Genomic DNA, 22798 nt, shown 5'->3' with positions numbered 1-22798 from the left:
CAAAACATTCATGGAAAACTTCTAGTTTTGAAAATTTTTAAGTGTGAATTGGGTGATGGTTAACAGAACAGAACAGTTTTCCATTCACCCATTCAAACACATGTTGCATCACCTCACTGATTAAAACCTCTTCATTTTACAATGTAACATCATTTGTGCCACTTCCTCCCAGTGTTTCCAGTTTGCATCCTTCCTTCTTTCCAAACCTTTCTGATTTGTCCTCAGCCAAATACAGTGGCTTGATCTCCAATCATTAATTATTGGAAGGCATGCATAACTCCCTAGTGTTATGGTCCCCTGTATAGACCTATTGTTTGGCTGCAAATTGAGCCATGGGAGTAATTTCATTTCCAAATCTGAATGATGACTAAGAGCTATAGTCTTGGGTTTCCACCATTGTCAATCAGTTATTAAAAAAACAAAAACCAAACACACCCTTCCATTACCTTTTAATTCTAATTCCCTGCAAACTTTTGGAAACCCCAGGGAAAGCCCAAGGAAAATAGGGCAATTGCTACAGATTTGTACATACAGCTCTTTCCCAGATGTGTGTGTGTGCACGTGCATGTACATGTATATCCATTCATATACGATTCTATTGTTAGCTCCCCTTGAGTGGGGTTATACAGTCATCAATGCTATGAGTTCTCTCTTGCCCCCTCTCTACCAGTACCCTCAGAGAACCTTTATTCCTGTTACTGTTTCTGAAGGGTTATCTATCTTGGCTTTCATGTATCAAAGGGTCTTAATTATACAAATGAACATACACAAGTCTAATAAGATTAATGAGGTAAACCAAAACCATAATAGTAAGGGGAGAAAATACTAAAGAACTAGAGGAAATTATGTGGTTGATCAGTGCCATACTGCACCCTGGATTTATCATCCCTTCCATGTGGACTTTCTGAGAGAGACTCCAATTATCTTACAGTTGAGTTTTCGGTCTCCACTACATCTGTGCTCCTTCACATAGATTTGGTTGCTTGTTTTTGAACTTCTGATACCTCTTCTTGTTGACACTTTATGATCACACAGGCTGGTATACGTTTTCCATGTGGGCTGTGGTGCTTCCCTGCTAGATGGCTGCTTGTTTAACTATAAGCCTTTAAGACCTCAGATGCTATATCTTTTAGTAGCCGGGCACCATCAGCTTTCTTCACCACATTTGCTTATGCACCCATTTTGTCTTTAGCGATCATGTTGGGAAAGTGGATATCATACACTGCCACATTATTAGAACAAACTGTTCTTGTACTTAGGTAGGATTTAAGTAGATGCTCAGAGTTCATCTGCTTCATTGTTGTATTTACATACATATATAAACAAATACACCTATATTTACATATCTGTATATACACACGTATATATATATATTTATTTATTCTTCTTTCATCTTGCCCAACTATCATGTTTGCCCATTCTCAGCAATTCATCTCAGATACAATTTGATTGATCATTCAAGGAGTTGTTTTTATTGTTATTAGGTGCCATCGAGTCAGTTTGAACCTAGAGTGACCTTAATGTACATAGAACCATATGTCTGGTTCTAGTATTGGAAACTCACTCTTTAGGTTGCTAGGAAAACCTTACGCATACCAATGTAAAGAGTGATCTTCCAAAAATAGAACTGGAGTTATAATAATTCATAGGAAATGCAGAGAAAACGTGTGGGATGGGGGAAGGGCTGGGTAGTGAAAGGAACCCTGGTGCCGTAGTGGATTCTATGTTGGGCTGCTTACCACAAGACCAGCAGTTCAAATCTACCAACTGTTCCTCCAGAGAATGATGGGGCTATCTGCCATGTAAAGATGGATGGACAGGCCTGGAAATCCTAAGGAGCAGTTCTATGTTGTCTCTAAGGGTTGCTTGAGGTTGGCATTGACTTGATGGCAGTGGGATTAGGTGGTGAAGAACAATCTCTGTGTTTCTCTGCATGGCAGCTTTTCCAGCTGAGAGGCAACACTATACCTTCTTGCAGATGCACGACTTCAGCTGTTAGGAGCTTCCACAATCAGCAAAAAAGAAGCCAGAGCAAGTGATTTATGTCGGATGCCACTGCCAAGGCCCCACTCCAGAAGTTAGAACACTGTCTAAACTCTTCCTCCATATCTCATTGCAACATTAGAAAGCACGAACAGACACTTTGGGGGCAAAGGATTGTCGTGGTACAGAAATGCTGTGGCTGACTCTGGTCATCAGAGCTGGTGGATCCTTTGTCAACACAGAACACAAACCCCTCATTTTATTTTGGGGTAAACTGAGACCCTGTAGAGGGAAAGCCTCAGCTAAGTGGCATCCAATTAGCAAAGTTCAAGTATGTCACTTTAGGTCTCTGAATAACTAAAGCTATACTCTTGCCTCTACACCTGTGTATTTATGCCTTCCTTCCATCAACACTTTGAAGGAGCCCTGGTTGCGCGGGGTCAAGGGATTGAGTGCTAACTGAAAGCTCCACAGCTCAAACCCACCAGCTACCAGCAGCTCCATGTGGTCACAGGCTTCCAGAAAGATTGACAACCCTGGAAACCCGATTAGGCAGTTCTGCTCTGGCCCATAGGGTCATCGTGAGTTGGAATTGTCTCAATAGCACTAGAGTTGGGTTTCCCAGCTACCTGAAGGAGTCCTGGTTGCACAATGGCTAAGCACTCAGCTTCTAACCAAAAGGTCAGTGGTTCGAGCCTACTAGCTGCTCCATGAGTTAAAAAAAAAAACAACAACCAAAAACAATCCTGGTGATCATCTGTCTGTCTTCAGATTACAACCTCCAGACAAACACAAACTGGTGATGGGTTTTAATGCAGAGTTAGCTTTCAAATTTAGTAGAGAGGGAAAAGTGGTGCAAACATTTATGTGTTCTCATACTGGCCAAAAGGCTGGTGGTTCAAACCCACCCAAAGGTTCCTTGAAAGACAGCCCTGGTGATCTGCTTTGAAAAGGTCATAGCCTTCAAAAGCCTATGGAGTTCGGTTCTAGCGTGTACCTATGAAGTCACCATGAGTCAGAATTGACTCAATGGTAACTAACAACAATGGGAATGAAAGGAAAGGGATGGCAATGCCACCCTGAAAAGTTTTCTGCAGTTCAAGAGCATCCCAAATGAATGGAATAAATACAACAAGAAAGAGGGTCACTCAAAAGAATAGTTCTTTCCAGACATAAAACTCCAAGAAGGAAAACAGAAAGTCATTCTTATCAATAAATCTAAATGTCCAGTGGGGCAGAGGCAAACCTTTTCTACTGAACTTGCTTTCCATACAGCCTAGAGCTGGGTCTGGGTCATGATGGTCCTATAGGGATTCAAAGGCGGTCAATCTTTATGTGATCACATAGCCTCATCTTACTCCTGCCAATTTGGTGGATGGGATTGAACAGATAATCTTGCAGTTGGCAGTGTAAACTTCCCCAGCAGCATCAGCAGGGCTCCGTTATGTAATTTTAAAAAGTTGACTTCCAATAAAATATTTTTGAGTGAAAAAAAGAATATGTAGAACTGCTTTAAATAAAAATGATATCATTTTGGGTGGGTGTGGGGAATAATAGTTTGACATCCTCCTAAAGCAGGTCAAATAAAGTTTAGCTGCAAATTTAATGGCTAATGACCAGTTTATTGGTTGCCCACAGAGAGTCAAGCAGACCCTGGGAGGACATGCTCTTGCAAAAGACAAAGCAGCACACCACCAGGCGAAGAACTGTACCAGGAAGGACATACCTTTGAGAAGTCGCTTTGTAGTAGCTACAGCCAAAAATGGCTGGCACCCCGATTTTCAGGAGTGTTTGGTGTCATGTTGTTGGCAAAGGAATGGAGCCCTGGTGGCACAGAGGTTAAAGCACTTGGCTGCTAATGGGAAAGTTAGCACTAGCTGCTCTGCAACAGAAAGACGTGGCCAAAATTGACACCCTTCATAGAGGTGAATATGGCTGCACACACAATCCTGTAATAAGGAACCCTGCTGGCATAGTGGTTATGCATTGGGTGGCAATCTGCAAGGTGTGCAGTTCAAAAGCACCAGCGGCTACTCTCATAAACACTTGCAGTCTTGCAATCCCATAGAGGATAGATCTACCCTGTCCTGTAAGGCTGCTATGAGTTGGCATCTACTCAACGGCAGTGAGTGAGTTAGTTAAAGCAGTAGAAACAATAATGAACAAGTAGGTACATATATAGCTGCGCAAACTAAACAGATGTGGGAAGCAGAATGGGACTGCACACACACACACACACACAGACACACACACCCTTGTAAATGTTTGGCAGAGGATATTTCTATATGTGCACTTACAAACACTGCACATGTATCTAATAGTATCATAGAGTGCAAAGGAGTGCAAAGTTATGAAAACTTCTTAGATATAACTAAACACCTTGTGGAAATGAAGAGCTGGGCCTGGGGGCTTAGAACCATAGTCTCGGTGAAACCAAGGTTAACTGGCACAACATAGTTAACAAAGAAAATGTTCTCTATCCTACTTTGGTGAGTAGCAATCGAGGTCTTAAGCATTAGTGAGTGTTCCTTTCAGGATCAGTGGTGAGAGGGATGATTCCAGGAGTGTGGTGGGAAGGTGGGGCAGAAAGGGGGAACTGATTACAAGGATCTACATATAACCTCCTCCTTGGGGGATGGACAATAGAAAAGTGGGTGACGGGAGATGTCAAACAGTGTGGATATGACAGAATAATAATTTATACATTATGAAGGGTTCATGGGGTGGGGAGTGAGATGGGAATCAGGGAGGGAGGGGGAAAATGAAGAGATGATGCCGGGGCCTCAAGAAGAAAGCAAATGTTTGGAGAACGATGATGGCAACAAATGTACAAATGTGCTTGACACAATGGATGTATGCATGCATTGTAATAAGAGTTGTATGAGCCCCCAATGAAATGATTTAGTAATAAAAGAAGAGTTAGTGAGTGACCATTTAATGTGAAACTATTGGTCTCTCACTGTCTTGAGTAAAGAAAGGGAAGGGAAATCAAAGACGCATGGGAACAATTAATCTGAAGGACTAGGGGGTCACGCAAACTACAGCCTCCACAAGTGTGAAACCAGAAGACACACATGGTGCCTAACTACCACTGTTTGCTTCCAAAGACAAAGAGCCTGGAGAGAGGGAGGGAAAAATGTGAGACAAAGCTCAAAATCATAAGAAACCAAGCGTATTGGTCTATTAGAGACTGGTGAAATCTTCCAGACTATGGTCTTTCATCATGCTTCAAGCCTGAAACAGAACTTATCCATGTGGCAGAATTTTCAGCCAAATTTTAACTCCAAGCCAAACTCACTGCCAATGAATCAATTCTGACTCATAGAAACCTATAGGACAGAGTAGAGCTGCCCTTTTGAGTTTCTAGGACTTTAAATCTTTTTCAGGAATAGACAGCCTAATCTTTCTTCCAAGGAGCAGCTGCTGTATAGGAAGCTCTGACCTTGGGGTTAGCAACTCAATGTGTAGCCCAAGATGCTACCAGGGCTCAGCCAAATCATTGGTGTAAGTGGGAAACAATAACACTGGGGAATTATGCACACCTAAGGATAATCAACCCTTGAGATGAAAAGAGCCTCATTTGCCCAAGGACAAAGTTCAGAAGGCAAGAAGAATTAGGATAGAAGGAGGAATGGAAGGAACAAGACCACAGGGAGGAAGTGGGAGGAGAGATTTTATATTGTGGGAATTTTAATCAATGACAGGAAACATAATGTGTATGACCAATTGGATGGAAACCTTACCTGCTCTGTGAGCCTTCACTAAAGTCAATAAAACAATGAAATATTTTTAAGAACGTACGGACTTGGAAACCTTATGTGGCAGTTCGACTCTGTCCTGTCGGGTCGCTATCAGTTGGAATCCACATGACAGCAGTCCGTTTAGTTTGGGTCTGGCAAAAGGAGAGTACACACTGCTCAGCAAGCCATGGGCTTGAGGTTTCCCCAAGGGAGGAAGTGAGCCTGCCAAGGACTGAAGCACAGCTCAGGGCTCATCAAACATTCTCTTCCCCTCCCAGGTTGCAGAGTGGCGAAGAGCAGCTGGAAATCTAAATGAGGCCTTCTGCTCAGTTAAGGAAAACAGTTTCAAATCTTCCAGACATCTGCACAAAAGGGGTACGGAGGAGCTGGCCTGCAGGGTCAGTTGCATTGGGGCCAATTAAAACAGTTCTGCTCATCCCTAGGAATGCAGGAGTCAAGAGCAAAGGCCTAAACATGGCTTGCTAAGGCAAGCAAATGCATGCATCCATGCTCAGAGTTTTCTCCACGTGCACTGGGGGTGTTGATAGGGGCCATTAAGTCTCTTGGGAATCCTGTTGATACTGCTCCGTCCCGTGCCAGTCTCACACTCGTTCCTATTTGTGAGCGATTGTTGCAGCCTCTGGGCCAATATATCTCCTTCCGCGTCTCGCTTTTTTTTTCTTTTCTTCACACGGCCTCTACTTTACCAAGCATGGTGTCTTTCTCTAGGGACTGTTCTCTTCCAGTAACACATCCAAAGCACCGGAGATGAAGTCTTGCCATCGCCCCTCCAAGGAGCATTCTGGCTGTACGTCTTTCAAAGCAGATTTGCTCATTCTTCTGGCAATCCATGGCACGGTAAATATTCTTCAGCCACACCCTAATTCAAGTCTGTCGAATCTTTTAAAAAACAGGTTTATTGGCATGTGATCCACAAATTATAGAATTCAATAGTTTGATCATATTAAAATGTTGTACAACCATCACCACAATCAAATTGACAATATTTTCTTCTCTCTTGTACTCATCATTATTAACTCCCCATTTCCCCACAACCTCCCCTGCTATATGCTCAAAGAATCATTAATCCAGTTACTGCCTCTATAGATTTGTCTAGTCTGGATTTCATATACAGGAAAACATTTAAAAAAAAACTAACAACAATAGAGTGAAACAGAGAAAAACCTCAATGGAAAAGAAGCAGAAGATATTAAAAACAAGAACAAATTTGAGACAGGTCAAAAGGGAGATCTGATGATAATGGTGTTAAATTTTAACCTCACTGCTTCTGCAATAATCCCCTTTCCAATGCACTCTGCATGACAGCAAGACTCTTCACATCCCTGGTCTGTGGTCAGGGGAAATTCACCAGAGGCCTAATCCACAGGTTCACATACACCAATTCTTCATCAGTCTTCCTTGTTCACTATCCAGCTTCTGCATGCATATGACGCCATTGAAAATACCATGACTTGAGTCAGATGCACCTTAGCCCTCAAGGTAAGCCCTTTTCCCTTTGGAATACTTTAAAGAGGTCAGTCATTTGTAGCCGATTTCTCCAATGCAATACCCTGCTTTATTTCCTGACTGCTATTTCCATGGGCATTGATTCTGGATCAAGTAAATTAAATCACTAACAATGTCCATCTCTTCTGTGTTTAGCGTGATGCTGCTTATTGGTTAAGTCGTGAGGATTTTAGCTTCCTTTATGTCAAGGATTAATCCACATCGCAGCTTTTGTATCCCCATCAGGAAGGAAGTACTTCAAGTCTTTCCACTGTCTTCTTTATCTACTTGGAAGATAGAACATTCCTGTTCTTGACTCACAAAGTACAACTTGATCTCGTTAAATAAACTTGAGTAACAGCCTCAGGAACTTGAGGATTTATACATAAACTTTTAGCTCTATAACTGTGTGGACTCTGGGATTTTTGCATATTAATGGGAAAAAATCTCTATGGTGAGATTCTATTTGCCTCATTCCCACAGCCCTTCAACTACTTAGGTGTTTTCAGAGGAGAACCAGAACCAGGGCCCCAGATGCTTGGAATCAACATCAGAGGGTGTTATGGAGGGAATCCATTACTTTCTGTCTTCACATACAAAAATCTCGATCAGGGGAAAACAATGGGGACAGCATAGATATATTTGCATTGGTGTAAGACTGACTTCAGCTCAGATCTATAGTAAGATTTTCTACTTTTAAAGGATCTCCAAGTTAACAAGCAGCACATTGTCTCTTCTCAATCCCCTGGTTGCTAGGTCTGATCAAGCAGCGAGAAGCTGCACCTTTGTTTCAACCTTCAGATCTCATTTGGTTTCACTTGGTTCAATTTCATTTGCTGTGTCTTTGAAGAGGTTCAGAGAAATAACTCTTCCGTAGAGTTAACGATTAGATGCAGGCACGAGAGATTCTCGGAGTCACTTAAAGAGATTTGGACAGACCTGAATTCAAATTCCTAAAAGGAGAATTGAGAAAGACCCATAGAACCTGGCATACTCCCTCTAATAGGGACAGAGGGACAACTAAGGTAGAAAAATACCTTCCCCAGTATTAGCATCCAACATGTATAAAGTACAACCATGTTACAATCCCTTAGAAATATAGGTCAAAGATCCACAGACTAATTAGCAGAATTACACAGAATAAATACACATGTCCAATGCATACGTGAAAATACACTTAAACTGAGATGCAGTCAGGAAATTGGATGATTTCCATGAATCAGATGAACAAAAAGATCAGAGTTGACAGGATTTTAGAAACATGGGTGCTCTTGTAAATGCTGGTGGGAGTGTAAGTAGGAATAGATATTTGGGGGAGGAGGGCGCAATTGAGCATTTTAAATAATTAAAATTGTGTGTTACTTGAAGCCTAAGGAAGACAATAAAAGCCCCCAATCCATTGACAGCATCTTCGTGTGGATAAAGCTCTGGGGACTTCCCTCTAACCACTGACTGGGGATGTGCCTTTAAAAAGAGTGCACTGGAAAGTTGATGGTTGCAGATGCAGTTAGATTAAAATTTAACACCTCATCACTTATTGTGGTATTGCCCACCTAACATCTGTTCTAGCTTTTAATATTGTCTGCTTCCTTTTGGATTGTGGTCCTTCTATGTTTTATTTTGCAATTGTTGGTGATCAAGGTTGGATGCTTTCCTTTATGGGAAAGCCAGGATAAGTACATCTGTAGACAGTAACTGGATCAAGTTTCTGGGGGCTCTGGTGTAGGAGGTTGGAGAAAGGCGGGGAGCTAATAATAATGAGTACAAGAATGAAGAAAAGGTTTTCAAATGGATTGTGGTGATCATTCCACAATTCTTTTTAATATGCTTAAATCATTGAATGTACGGTATGGAAATTAGGTATCAAACGGATTAAAAAAGTATGTTACCCTGGTATCTCATCATGCTGAACCTCAGCAGCTATGTTAAAGATTAGCACAAGGAGGCCTGTTGAAAGATTTCTACTACAGTATTGCTATTTTCTAAAATAGGGAAAAACCTGGCAACCATAGTTGCTGGAGAAGGACATCAGTGCTTGGTAAAGTAGAGGGGCAGTGAAAAAGAGGTAGGTCCTTAAGGAGGATGGATTGACACAGTGGCTGCAACAATGCGTTTAAGCATTGGGACAATGCTTGTGAGGATGCTCTGGACCGGGCAGTGTTTTGGTCTGTTGTGCACAGGGTTGCTAAGGGTCAGAACCGACTCGATGGCACCTAACAACAACAAAGTGTCCATAAAAACGAAGAACTGCTGACTTCAACCATGGGGTAGATGTCAAGATCTCCAGGACCTATTAAGTAGGAGGGAAATCGTGAAATAGATGTTTATGATTCTATTTTGGCAAAGAAAACCAGGAAAGTAAACTACTTATATACATACGTAAGTATACATATCTCTGATAAGCCCAGTAAAATACCAAAAGGCCAACAGAGGTACCTATGGAGTGCAAAGGGAAACTTGCTCTGTCTGTACGGCTTCCATATTGTTTTAAAATGGATTTATATATTTATCGTCATCACCTACCCAGTGTCAGCAAGTCGATTCCAATTGATAGTAACCTTCTAGGACAGGGTTGAACTGCCCCTTTGGGTTTCAGAGACTGTAAATCTAAATGGGAGCAGAAACCCTCATCTGTCTCCCATGGAATGTCCGGTGAGTTTGACTTGCTGTCCTTATAACCTACTGTGCCACCAGCACTCCTTATACTTATGGTAGACATCTTTTTTGTTGTTGTTAAAGATATTTCCTGGTTGCAGAGAAGAGAGGCTAGGGTATAAGCTTTGGTGGCAACCTTGACCGTGACCTCCCTGGGAAGGCATCTATAGGTAAATAAATACGGGAGATACAAAAAAGACTCAGATAATATCCTGGAGCCTGTCATCTGTTTGCTCTTGTTATCTGTTTTCTCTGCGACCTGAGGAAGTCGATTTTCTTCTCTGAGCCTGTTTCCATCAGGGGAGATAAGTAGAGATGCTCATGAAAAGGTTTTCCTGTCTGATCATTTTATGATTCTTGAGTTCTGAACCTGCTGTCTTTTGGTGAGGAAATGGTTTCTTTAGTCATTTCCCTCACATTCTGGCACAGTTTGACATTTGCTTTATTCTAAATGAGAGATAATAAAAAGAGAAGGTCATTCTTGTTCTCTGGCTCTGTATTGGAAGGTTAGTTGATCTATTTTGGTCATCTTCTTTTGACAGTGTGTATACGTTGAGAATAGAATACGTGCTGGAAGTCAGAAGATCTGGCATCTCCAGGGCAGCCAGACATTGTGAAAACAAGTGTGTATTTTGTTTGAGTGGCCCCGACTCCTTCTACTGGGTTATCCAACAAGATTCTGGTCTATTCAGTGAAGATCTGAAATGAAAAGCATTTGGGATGATGTAGGATATATGCATACAGGGGGCCTGCTGGAAAAGCTGGCATCTATTGTAATCTTGTCCAACAATTTGTACAAAAGTTTGCTAATGAGGGACAAAATACAGTTACTATCTCACACCGGGTCATGAAAGGTGTCACAAGTTGTAATGGAATCTGTAGACATCCTTCTTCATGGTGATATTTTTTAGATTTCATGGTGCCTCTACTCCCTGGGTTCTTTCACTAACAAGCAAAGTGACTTGGAGCAAGCCACAAGTCCACTCTGTAGATGACAATGGGACCCACTGCTTTCCAGACCAGCTGAGAAGAATCAAGAGGAGCTACATGAAGTATGAAAATGTACACACTGCTATAAGTACATCATAGCCTGGTTCTGCAGAATTGACATTTGGAAATACTTCAGATGAAACCTTGAGAACTTTGACATTAAGTCAACAAAGGAAATCTCTTCCTGGTCCCTCAGCGACCCTGGCTAGCATAGTCCTTCTGTCTCTCTATCATTAGTTAGCAAAGCTCTGTCAGCTGGTCCTCAGCACTTTGGTTATTCCAGGAGATCATGAGAGTAAATTCTAAGCTGTTTAAGTCTAAAGAAAACACACCCACTGCAGACAGCAGCCTCGGCAACAATTTGTCTTTCAACAATGAAAGAGACAACTTACTCTTGCTCCTTTCTCAGGAAAGCATTTACAGCCCCCACTGCAGTCTTGTCCCCCGCATGACTTTCCATAGGACATCATCTCTCCCTATTAAGAAAAAAAGAAGAGGAAAAAATTAGTACATCAGGAGAACCAAGAAGCAGTGTTGTCTTAGTGAGCATCACCCTAAGCTACACCTCTCTTGATCTAGCAGTTGAATGATCTCATTCGATGGTGTCATGAGTCATAGGAAAGAAAATTTCATCTTACGTTAGCACCCTTTTATAGTCAGGTCTATACCTCACCAAATAGACAATTTTGTTTGGGACCTGTGACTCAAATGATGCCCCTTGTTAGAAATTCAAATCACATAAATGGAAAAGAATTTCTTCATGGGTCTGGAAACAGATCTTAGATATATCCCTGTGTGGAAGCAACAGTTCAGTGACTTAGTTCTGTGCATTTGTTGAGAAAGGAATAGCTGTAATAGAGAACATGAGGAAATTCAAGTGATAGACCTGTAGTGGCAGATGAAAACGGCCACCCTGTAATCGAGTCTTAAAACTGTGATCTTCAGGCTCCATCTTTAGCATACCATCCAAACTCCTGCCACAGGGAAAGCAGAACAATGAAAATCGACCTGACATGGGAAAAGCCCTGGGGGTGTAGTGGTTACAGGTTGGGCTGCAATCCAAAAGGTCTTAAGTTTCAAAGCACCAGCCACTCCATGGGAGAAAGATGGGGCTTTCTACTCCTATGAAAAGTTAGCCTTAGAAAAGTACAGGGGCACCTTGACCCTGTCCTCTAGGGTCATTATGAGTCACCATTGACTTTTTGAACAAAGAAAGGTGCAGCTTTCTATTCCTATAAAGAGTTACACTCTCAGAAAGTCACAGGGGACGGTTCTACCCTGTCCTGTAGGGTAGCTTTGAGTCCGAATGGGTTCGATGGCAGTGACTTTGGTTGTTGTTTGTTTTTTAACTGCTCCATAGGAGAAAGGCCTGGCCATGTGTTTCCTTAAAGATCACAGCGAAGAAAATCCCACAGGGACACTTCTACTCGGTTCTGCCAGGATGCTGGGACTAGACAGCTCTTAACAACAACAGCATGCAAAAGCCACAGAAAAATTCCCTTGACCAGTTAATATGGAGGAAACTTCCCCACCAAAACAAACAAACAAAAGGCATAGCCTGTTCACAAAAATATTTCATCAGGATGAGCACAGTCCGTGATATGCTTGTCAACTGGGTGAAAACGCAGTAGATCAAATTCCTTAAGCCAGTACTGTACAATAGGTCCCAAACACTTCAACTTCATGTATCTCTCCCCTTGCTTCAATATTCTTACAAGCTACATTTTTACTAGGTCCTGTGTGACCTGGCACACACAGATTCTTTGCAGCTTCATAGCCTCGCTCTGTTGGAATCACACAGTGTTCATTCTGTTCTTTGAAAACAAGTCTGTTCCTGTCTTAGGGCCTTTGCCCTAGCTATTACATCTGCCTGGAATGCTCTTCATCTAGATTCCGTCTTCCACCATCCCAAAATTGTTAGTCTTTTTTCATTATCCAGGTCTCAATTCTTTTTTTTTTTTAATCCCTGCCTCCCAACCCAGGTCTCAATTCTTATGCCTATTCTCAAAGAGACCTTTCCTGACCACTCAGCTTAAGGCAGCTCCCAGTTACTTTCAATCTTTGCATCATCCGCTGCTGTCTTCCCTCACTAGACTGGAAGCCCTATGTAAGTAGGGGCTTTGTTGGTCTTGCCCAATATTGTATTCCTGACAGCTCAGACAGTGGATGGCACACAGGTCTGTTTGATGTCCACCTGAATGGAGTGAGGGCTGGAACCCAGGTCTGCCTAGCTCCAAAGCCTTACCTCTGGTGCCTTTAAGATTTTCAAGTCTTCAGCTTACCAGAGCCTCCATTGTAGAACTCAAACACTAGGAAACTACAATCTGACCCTATCCACCTTGGGAAAAATAAGCAAAACATAAATTATAACTATTATCTGTAACAAGAACTTTATATCTGGGATGGATTTAGTATCACCTAACTTTTTTTTGGAGGGGAGGGATAATGTTGGTTTTCTTTCTTTCTTTTTCAAAAGAGAAAGTCATATTTATGAGCTGCCCTCGCACTTAATCATCCTTGACTCTTTGTACTAGGAGCCTTTTCCTAATTCCCATGGAGCCCTGTGCATTTCTCAGATGGTCTCTTATCTCTTTAGACATTCCCACAGCACATTATCACCATAACACTTTGGCAATAAGGTAGTGATGGCAGAGCTATGACAAAATATTGCTATTTTAGATTCCAAACACCTTGCTGATGTGATATATTTTATCTCTTTTATGTCTTTGACATGCTAAGTGTTACTGTACACGTTCTAGTGTGCCCTCCATTTTATGGTGTATAGCACAGACAAGTTTTCAGAAGGGCAAGATCAAGAGGTATTATGGGAGGATAAAGCTGGGGGCTGGTGTGGAATAGAGAACAGAGTACTAGAGGAACACTTTGTCTAATGTGGAGTCTTCTATTTCTTGGAGTCATAGATGATTTGTGTTTGCATCTCAATACCTTCCTGTAGTTTTCCCAAATGGTCTTCAATGAGCATGCATAAGTAGTAAGAGGCAAAAGTAACCCATAGTGTTACCTTTTAAAAGTCCCCCCCCCTTCAAGAAAAAGGACAATACAGGCATTGCCAAAAGTCATGTGGCATCTATTGGGAGCTGGTACCAAATGCCAGTGCCTGTTTGGATGTCCAGTAAACTTGGTTGTGGACCAAAGTTTCCAGATCTCTAACTTAGAGCAGTTCTATTCTGCACACCAAGGCCATGAGTTAAAATCAGCTCTACAGAAACTGACACCAATGGTGAAAGCATGAAGCAAGGATGTCCAAGGCAGGAAGGAAACCCCAATAACAGGTGAACAAAAGGGTAAGAAGCAGAAGCTATGGTTCTTTAAGGAACTAAGTATAAGAAGGCAAAGATACACAAACTTTGGGGCCAGGGTATGGCATCCCATCAGATTCAACTGGAAAACACCCCTAAAGGTCAACAAACAGGCCTTGAACAATTTACAGGCTTTTTTTCCCATTGTTTTTTCATTATTGTTGTTTTGTTTTCTTTTGTAGCTTTGTTTTGCTCTGTCTTGTTTTTGTGTATATTATTATCTCTGCAGATATATCTAGATAACATAAGCCAGATAAACAATCTGGAGGAGAAAACAATGGGGAGGGGGTGGGGCATGGGAGAGGGAGAGGCAGGGGAAAGGAACAAGTGACCTGGAATCCATGGTGAGGCGCATGTAGGACGCCTGGTGGGGTTTGACAGGAATTACTAAAAGCCAAATAAAGGATGAACATGATAGTGGGACAAGAGGAAAGCAAAAGGAACTAGAGGAAATAACTAGGAGGCAAAGGGCATTTGTAGAGGTCTAAATACAGGCAGGTACATATGTAAATATATTTACATATAACAACAGGGAAATAGATCTATGTACATATATTTACATGTTAAGTATTAAAGTAGCAGACGGACATTGGACCTCTGCTCAAGTACTCCCTCAATGCAAGAACACTTTGTTCTATTAAACTGACATTCCATGATGCTCACCTTCCCAACATGATCACTGAAGACAAAGCTGGTGCGTAAGCAAATGAGAGAGGTACACTGATGGTGCCTGGTTATAGCATTTAGAGTCTTAAAGACTTGGCGATAAACAAGCGGCCATCTAGCTGAGAAGCAACAGAGCCCACATGGAAGAAGCAAACCAGTCTGTGTAATCACAAGGTGCCAATGGGATCAGGTACCAGACATCAGAGAACAAAAAAATCATATCACTGTGAATGAGGGGGAGTGCGGAGTGGGGACCCAAAGCCCATCTATAGGCAACTGGACAGAAGGGTCGTGGGGAGGAGACGAACCTGTCACGGTGCAGTGTAGGAACGAGGAAACATACCACTTTCCTCTAGTTATTTAATGCTTCTTCCGCCCCCCCCCCCAATCATGATCCCAATTCTACCTTACAAATCAGGCTAGACCAGAGGATATACTCTGGTATAGACAGGAACTGGAAACACAGGGAGTCCAGGACAGATGTACCCCTTAGGACTAGTGATGAGAGTGGCGATACCGGGAGGGTGGAGGGAAGGTGGGGTAGAAAGAGAGAACCGATCACAGGATTTACATATAACCCCCTCCAATGGGGATGGATAACAAAAAAGTGGGTGAATGGAGACTTTAGACAGGGTAAGACATGACAAAATAATGATAATTTATTAATTACCAAGGGTTTGTGAGGGAGGGAGGGGGAAAATGAGGAGCTGATACCAAGGGCTCAAGTAGAAAGAAAATGTTGTGAGAATGATGATGGCAACAAATGTACAAATGTTGACACAATGGGTGGATGGATTGTGATAAGAGTTGTATGAGTCCTCAATAAAATGATTAAAAATATTTATAACAACAACAAAAGATAGCCACGGTGGCATCACTGTCCTCTGACACAGAGAAAAATCACTGAGAACCATTGGTAATTCTCATCGGAGTTTTTAATTCCAGTGAGGTGGGAAGAGTGATGAGAGTGTGTAAAAATGGCAGTATGGGGCAGTATCTGACCTCCTCTGACTTCACAACAGGGAACGAGCCTCAAAGGCAACATCAGCCCAAGGCCAACTCCTATGAGGCAGGGGTCAGACATGCCTCCACCCTCCCACCTCCTTTACTCAGTTCTGACACCATCTTATCCCTCCTTGGGCACTCTATTTCTTTGGTGAGTTTGAGAATACTTATGATTCTAGAGCTTATAAGGGAAGTTAACAGGTTATAATTCTGGCTCAGAAAAGCTCAAAGTACAGCACTTTTCAGATCAAGGGCACTTCTTTTCAGCCATGACCCAAAGAAAATCTTTCTCTGGTCCTGGACTCTCAGCCATGTGACTCCTTGGCCTATGCCCTGTTTGATAACAGTGTTACAAAACCCCTTTAACGGTGCTGATACATTCCCTAAGGGCATATCCCTCCACTGTAGGCCTTAGCTAAAAGGAGTTCCAGACTAGTTCTGTGGGTAGCAAGCCTAGCTTCCCCAAGTAAGAGCAGAGACACCCGATGCCACAAGCAACCTTCCTGCACGAAGGTTCCCAGCTTCCTTCACTCTGTGGACACAGCTACCAACTGCTCTGTCTGCTGCTCTTGGTGCTCTGGCCTCTGCTGGCACTGCTTCCCCATCATGTCGCCACAGTCGGATTCTCCAGTACCACAGCTCTCTGTGCGGTTTGAGAAAAGAGGTTCAGCACAGGTATCCAATGGACACACTCCACTCCTTGATCTTCTTTCTTGATGGTACTGAAATCTCCCATGCCTGCTACTGAGATTGTTCACTTGTGTCCCTAGTGGGAGGGTAAAGCTGACCAATCCGCACATTAGAGTTTCATACATGCTATTTGCATGTCCGTCCCCCACCCCACCAGTGGCTGCAACAATGGACTTGGACATAGGAACAATTATGAGGAGGACTTGATAGATGCACATGACATAAGCTTGCTTGCTGAAAATGAGGAGGACTTGAAGCACTTGCTGATGAAGACCAAGGATGGCTGTCTTCAGTATGGATTGCAACTCAATGTAAAGAAAACAAAAAGCCTCATAACTGGACCAAAGGACAACAACATGATAAATGGAGAAACGATTGAAATGGTCATGGGTTTCATCTTCCTTGGACCACCAATCAGTGCCCATGGAAGCAGCAGTCAAGAGATCAAATGATGTACTGCATTGGGTCAATCTGCTGCACAAAACCTCTTTAGCATTAAAAGCAAGCATGCTACTTTGAAGAATAAGCCATGAGACTCAATTCATGATATATTTTCTATACATGTATATTTTTCATATACATGTAAAAGTTGGGCATTGGATAAGGAAGACTGAAGAAGACCATTGTCTTTGAATTATGGTGCTGGCGAAGAACATTGAAAGCACCACAGAGTGCCAAAAGGACCAACAAATCTGTCTTGGAAGAAGCACAGGCAAAGTGCTCCTTAGAAGCAAGCGTAGTGAGACTTCAACTCACCTACTTTGGACACATGATACGGAGAGACGAGCTCATAGAAAAGGATGCCATGGTTGGCAAAGTGCAAAAGAGGAAGTCCCTCAACAAGACAGGTCAATACAGTGGCTGGAACAACGGGCTCCAACATATGAACAATTGGGAGGATAGCTCAGAATCGTGTAGGACTTCGTTCTTTTGTACGTAGGGTCACTATGAGTCAGAGCCACTTAAAAACAACCAAAAAGACTAATCAGCATGGGCGGTATTGGTAGGTCTGTACCAGCTGTCAATACTAGTGTCATTCTGATAGGTCAGGATGATTATTCTGCTGTGTTGGTATCTGTGCAGAAACAAGGATTATATCCTTCAGTATGGATTACAGCTCAATGTAAAGAAGATCCAAATCCTCAAAAATGGAGAAAAGGTCGAAGTTGTCAAAGATTGTGTTTTGCTGAGTTCCACAACCAATGTTCATGGAAACAGCATTCAAGAGATCAATGGATGAGTCACATTAGGTGAATCTACTGCACAAGACCTTGACAAGTATTGAAAAGCAAGGATGTTACTTTGAGGACTAAGGTGTACCTGACCCAAGCCATGGTATTTTCCATTGTGTCACATACATATGAAAGTTGGACACCAAATATGGAAGACTGAAGAATCACCCTGAACCATTTCTGTAAAAAATGGGAGTGTGAACTTAGGGAAAGAATGTTCCAGGCATGGGAAAGTCAAGCACAAAGACAGGAAAATAGAGACTATGTTTCATATTTGAAATGAACAGGAAGGAGCCCAAAGTGGCTAGTATGGTGTGATAAGAGGAACAGGTAGATGAGGAGGTCAGCAGCAGGGCAAGAAATAGATTATACAAGATTTTATAGACCACAGTAAGAATTTTGCCTTTGTGTAAACATTGAAGGGTTTTTGAACACAAGAATGCCATCAACTGATTTTACTGTATACAGGGGAACTGTAGTAGGACAAAGGTGGAAGCAGGAGGACGACATAGGAGGCTATTGTGGTAGAACTGTAGAAGGATGATAGCACGAACCAGAGGAACATTTGCAGAGATTGGTAGAAGTGGTAGGATTATGGGTATGTTTTGAAGGTAGCGCCACTAGGATTTGCTGATGGATTTGATGTAGAATGTGATCAAAAGAGTTAAAGATAACTCCAAGATTTCTGTACTGGTCAATGAGAAGGATGGGACTGCCAATAATTAAAAAACAAAACAAAAGTGCAGGAGGAGGTGGCATGTAGGGTCTTAGGAATTCTGACTTGAATGAACCAGGCTGAGATATCTATTAGAGAGTTGGGGTAAATTTGAGTAGGCTTGAACAGTCTGGAGTGGTTTATGTATTTGTATATGCTGAGACTCTCAATGGTTTAACATGGCAAAGGAGTATTTCTCCCTCACACGCTCACATCACAATCCATCGAGACCCAGACAGCTCTTCCAAAGGTGTTTGTTTAGTATTTCCAGGTTCCTTTTCTCGAGTAACTCTACCATCTCAGAAGTCATACCTGCTCTTAACTACCCATGACTGGAACAGATACATCTCTTGCACCTACGTTCCCTTAACACAAGCTAGATGCAGGGAAAAACTAACACCAGGGAAAACAGGACAGCACAGGAATTATTTGAGCACGGTCTTTCCGCAACCAAGGATCATGTAAAGCCACAGACTAGGTGGGATTACTAAGGGAGTGAATATTGGTAGAAAAGAGACAATATTCTAGAATGAAATCACAGGCCACTGCAATTCTGAGAAGCGGTGGAGAAGCAGCAGATCATTAGGTTGATGGGGAAGGGTCCAACATAGAGGAGGGCCCTGGAAGGCTATGGAAGAAAGTATTCTAAGGAGGAAAGAGTGATAAACTGTGTTAAATTGTTGACCGGTCAAATAAAATGATGGCTGAGTCCATGCCAATGGATTTAGTAACATAATGGAACTGAGCAATCACAGTGATATGGTGGGGGCCACCAAAAGCTGAATTGCAATGGATTCAAAGACAAATGGGACATGAGGGGCAGAAGAAAGAATTTATAGCTAATTATTTCAAGGACCAAAAAGAAGAGAAATAAATGGGGCTATAACTGGAGAAGAACATAGTCAAGAGTGTTTTGACTTTAATTGGAAGATTGGAGGTACTGGGGTGATTCACCATTTTGACAGATGTGTTGATACAGGCTCCAACACATGGGATGAAAACTCAAGTATTCTCTCTCTCTGTTTTTACTTCTTTTTAAATTGGACTTGCTGCTATTCAATGGAGGAAGTAGCCAGAAACAGTGAAGTCCGGAAAGTAGGGATGAGTGTAAGAGGGTTGTCCTTTTATAACCTTCATTCTCTGCTCATGGTCATAGGGTCCAGAGAAGACTCTTTTGCTGAATTAGACCTATTCCTGGAGACATATTCCTTTTCCCCCCTGTGTACTTATTTTTTTTGGTGTGGCAAAAATATATACAACAAAACATTCTCCAATTCAGCAACTTCTACATGCGTGATTCAGTGCCATTGGTTATGTTCTTTGTGTTGTGTATTGATTACTCATATCCTTTTCCAAATTATTTCACCACCATTAACATCAACTCCATACCCCCTAAGCAAAAGTTCTTCCGTCTTCACCCATGGTAGCCAATGCTCAAGTCTGGTTTCTTTAAAAAATTTATTTTAGTAGTTTTCCTTGATATAATGTTCACATATCATACACTCCATAGTTAAAACATTTAAAAAAAGAATTGTGATTGAAGCGGGAAGTGCAGAGTAGAGACCCAAAGCCCATTTGTTGGCCACTGGAGATCCCCTTGCAGAGGGGTTTAGGAGAGGAGATGGGTCAGTCAGGGTGTGATGTAGCACCAATGAAGAATACAGCTTTCCTCTAGTTCCTAAATGCTTCCTCCCTCCCCAACTACCATGATCCGAATTCTACCTTGCAAGTCTGAATAGAGCAGAAGTTGTACACTGGTGCATATGGGAGCTGGAGGCACAGGGAATCCAGGGCGGATGATACCTTCAGGACCAGGAGTGTGAAGGGTGATACTGGGAGGGTAGAGGGTGAGTCGGTTGGAAAGAGGGAACCGGTTACAAGGATCTACATGTGACCTCCTCCCTGGGGGATGGGCAAAGTAAAAGGGGGTGAAGGGAGACATGAGACAGGGCAAGATATGACAAAATAATAATTTATAAATTATCAAGGGCTCATGAGGGAAGGGGGAGCGGGGAGGGAGGGAGAAAAAAGAGGACCTGATGCAAAGGGCTTAAGTGGAGAGCAAATGCTTTGAAAATGATGAGGGAAAAGAATGTACAGATGTGCTTTACACAATTGATGTATGTATGGATTATGATAAGAGTTGTATGAGTCCCTAATAAAATATTTTCTAAAAAGAATTGCATATGTATCATCACAATCAGTATTAATGTTCCCACTGAGACACAGTCCCAGTAAAGGGAGCAACCTATTGAGTGTCACCCATATCCCTACCTACATTTTTGCTATTTTCATGAACTGTCCCAACCACACTGTGAGGCATGCATTGTGCTTAGGATCATTTTGCAGAAAAGGAAACTGAGGCATGAGATACAACTCAAAATCAGGGATGACTTAAAATGTTATTAGTTTACTAAACCAGACCCCTTAATCATCATCCTAGGTTTCTGAACTTAATACTAATAGAACAGTGAAGCAGGCTTTATTTTGAAGAATTTGAAAACAAAGTGCATTCATTGAATTTAAACATATCCATGAGGTCAGCAGTTCAAAATCACCAGTGACTCTGTGGACGAAAGACCAGGCTTTCTACTCCCATGAAGAGTTACAATCTTGCTAATAACAAATGCAAGAGGAAAGAAAATGTTCTGGAACTGATTGTAGAGATGTTTATACAACTATTTTTAATGTGACTGAACTGTAGAAGTGCACGATATTTGAACCATATTGCCAATAAAACTATATTAAGATCAATAAAATAAAATGCTTAACTTCCCTAAAAAGAGTTACAGCCTTGGAAACTTACAGAGGCAGTTTCTACTCTGTCTTATAGGGTTACTGTGAGTCATAATAGATTTGATGGCATTGAGTTTATTAAATATATATATATATCAATAGTTGGACAGATAAATAAAATATGGTAAATTTTTTAAAATGGCATGGCATTGAGTAATAAAAAGAAACGAACCCTTGATACATACAGACAAGGGGAAAAAGTATAGTCAGTGTGAGGTCATTGATATGAAACTGGAGAATAGGTCAAACAAATATATGGTAAGAGACCCAGAATAATGGTTTTCTTTGCAGGGTGGGCTGCTGCCATGGAACACACAGAAACATTCTGGGACGATGGACATGCTTTCTGTGTCAATTGGGTTAATATTTACATGGATATAGGCATTTGTCAAAATTTAGCAAACTTTACATTTGTAAACAGCTTAGCAAACCTCCCGGTGGCTTGTCGGGTTTTCTTCGCACTTTTCCCCCATCTCATTTGTACAATATATTCTCCTCCCCCTCTCCCACCTCTGGTAACCATCAGAGTCTGTTTCTCTTGGTCTAAAAACATTTTCTTGACTTTTTTATTTTGGGGCCACAGACAGTGGTTTTATATTTGTCTTTTAGTGCTTGACTAACTTCACGCATCACAATATCCTCCAACTCCATTCTTGTCATGAGGTGTTTTCACAGTTTCATCATCATTATTTAACAATACATAGCATTCTATTATGCGCAATCACCAAAGTTTGTTTATTCATTCTTCTGCTGATGTGCATTTAGATTGTTTTGATCTTGTTATTGTGAATAGTTCTGCAATGGGTGTGCATACATGTTTTGTGCTATGTCCTTTATTTCTGTAGGCTGCTACTGCTAGGTCATACACATGGTATTTCCATTCTCAATTGTTTAAGGGAATGCCATACCACTTTTCACAGTCTTTGTACTGCTTTACAGTACCACCAGCAATGTCTGAGTGTGTTAATCTCACTGAACTCTCTCCATTTGTTATTTTTTCTATATGTGTATTCTACTATTAGTGCCGATATGAAGTGATATCTCACTGCAATCTGTTTAGCGTCTTTCAAATGACTAGTGGTGGTGAGCATTTCTTCATATTGTGATTGGTCACCTAAATGTCTTCTTTGGTGAACTATCTCTCTGACCAATTTGATTATTTATCTTTTTCTTGTTGAGTGTTGCAATTATCTGATACAGCACTGCCAAAAAAAATTTCCCACAGTCTGTGGGTTTTTGTTTTTATTCTTTGGTGTTTATCTCTTGATGTACATATGCTTCTTATTTTTAGTAGGTCCCAGTCATCTAGTCTCTCTTCTGTTTTGTGCTTTTTATTATGCTTGGTAGTATATTTATGCCATATATTGGGACCTCTAAAGTATCCCTATTCTTTCATTGATGATCTTTATGGTTCTAGGGTTTACATTTAGATCTTTAATCCATCTTGAGTTCACCCTTGTGTAGAGTGTGAGATCCTGGTTCAGTCTCCTGCAAAGTGAA

General features: G+C 41.6%; 1 protein-coding gene across 1 annotated transcript in view; it reads right to left on the bottom strand.

The window, feature by feature from the left end:
• Positions 1 to 22798, bottom strand: part of COL4A6 (collagen type IV alpha 6 chain) — a 392858-nt gene that overhangs the window by 208041 nt on the left and 162019 nt on the right. Inside the window, exon 2 of the mRNA XM_075538845.1 lies at positions 11267 to 11350. Within this exon, the coding sequence (XP_075394960.1) occupies positions 11267 to 11350 (84 nt within the window). The remainder of the gene's footprint in view (positions 1 to 11266; positions 11351 to 22798) is intronic.

Source organism: Tenrec ecaudatus, chromosome X, assembly GCF_050624435.1.
Source record: "Tenrec ecaudatus isolate mTenEca1 chromosome X, mTenEca1.hap1, whole genome shotgun sequence".
Classification (NCBI taxonomy): domain Eukaryota; kingdom Metazoa; phylum Chordata; class Mammalia; order Afrosoricida; family Tenrecidae; genus Tenrec; species Tenrec ecaudatus.
Note: the sequence above shows the minus strand (reverse complement) of the source record. Positions and strands in the feature narration are given on the sequence as shown.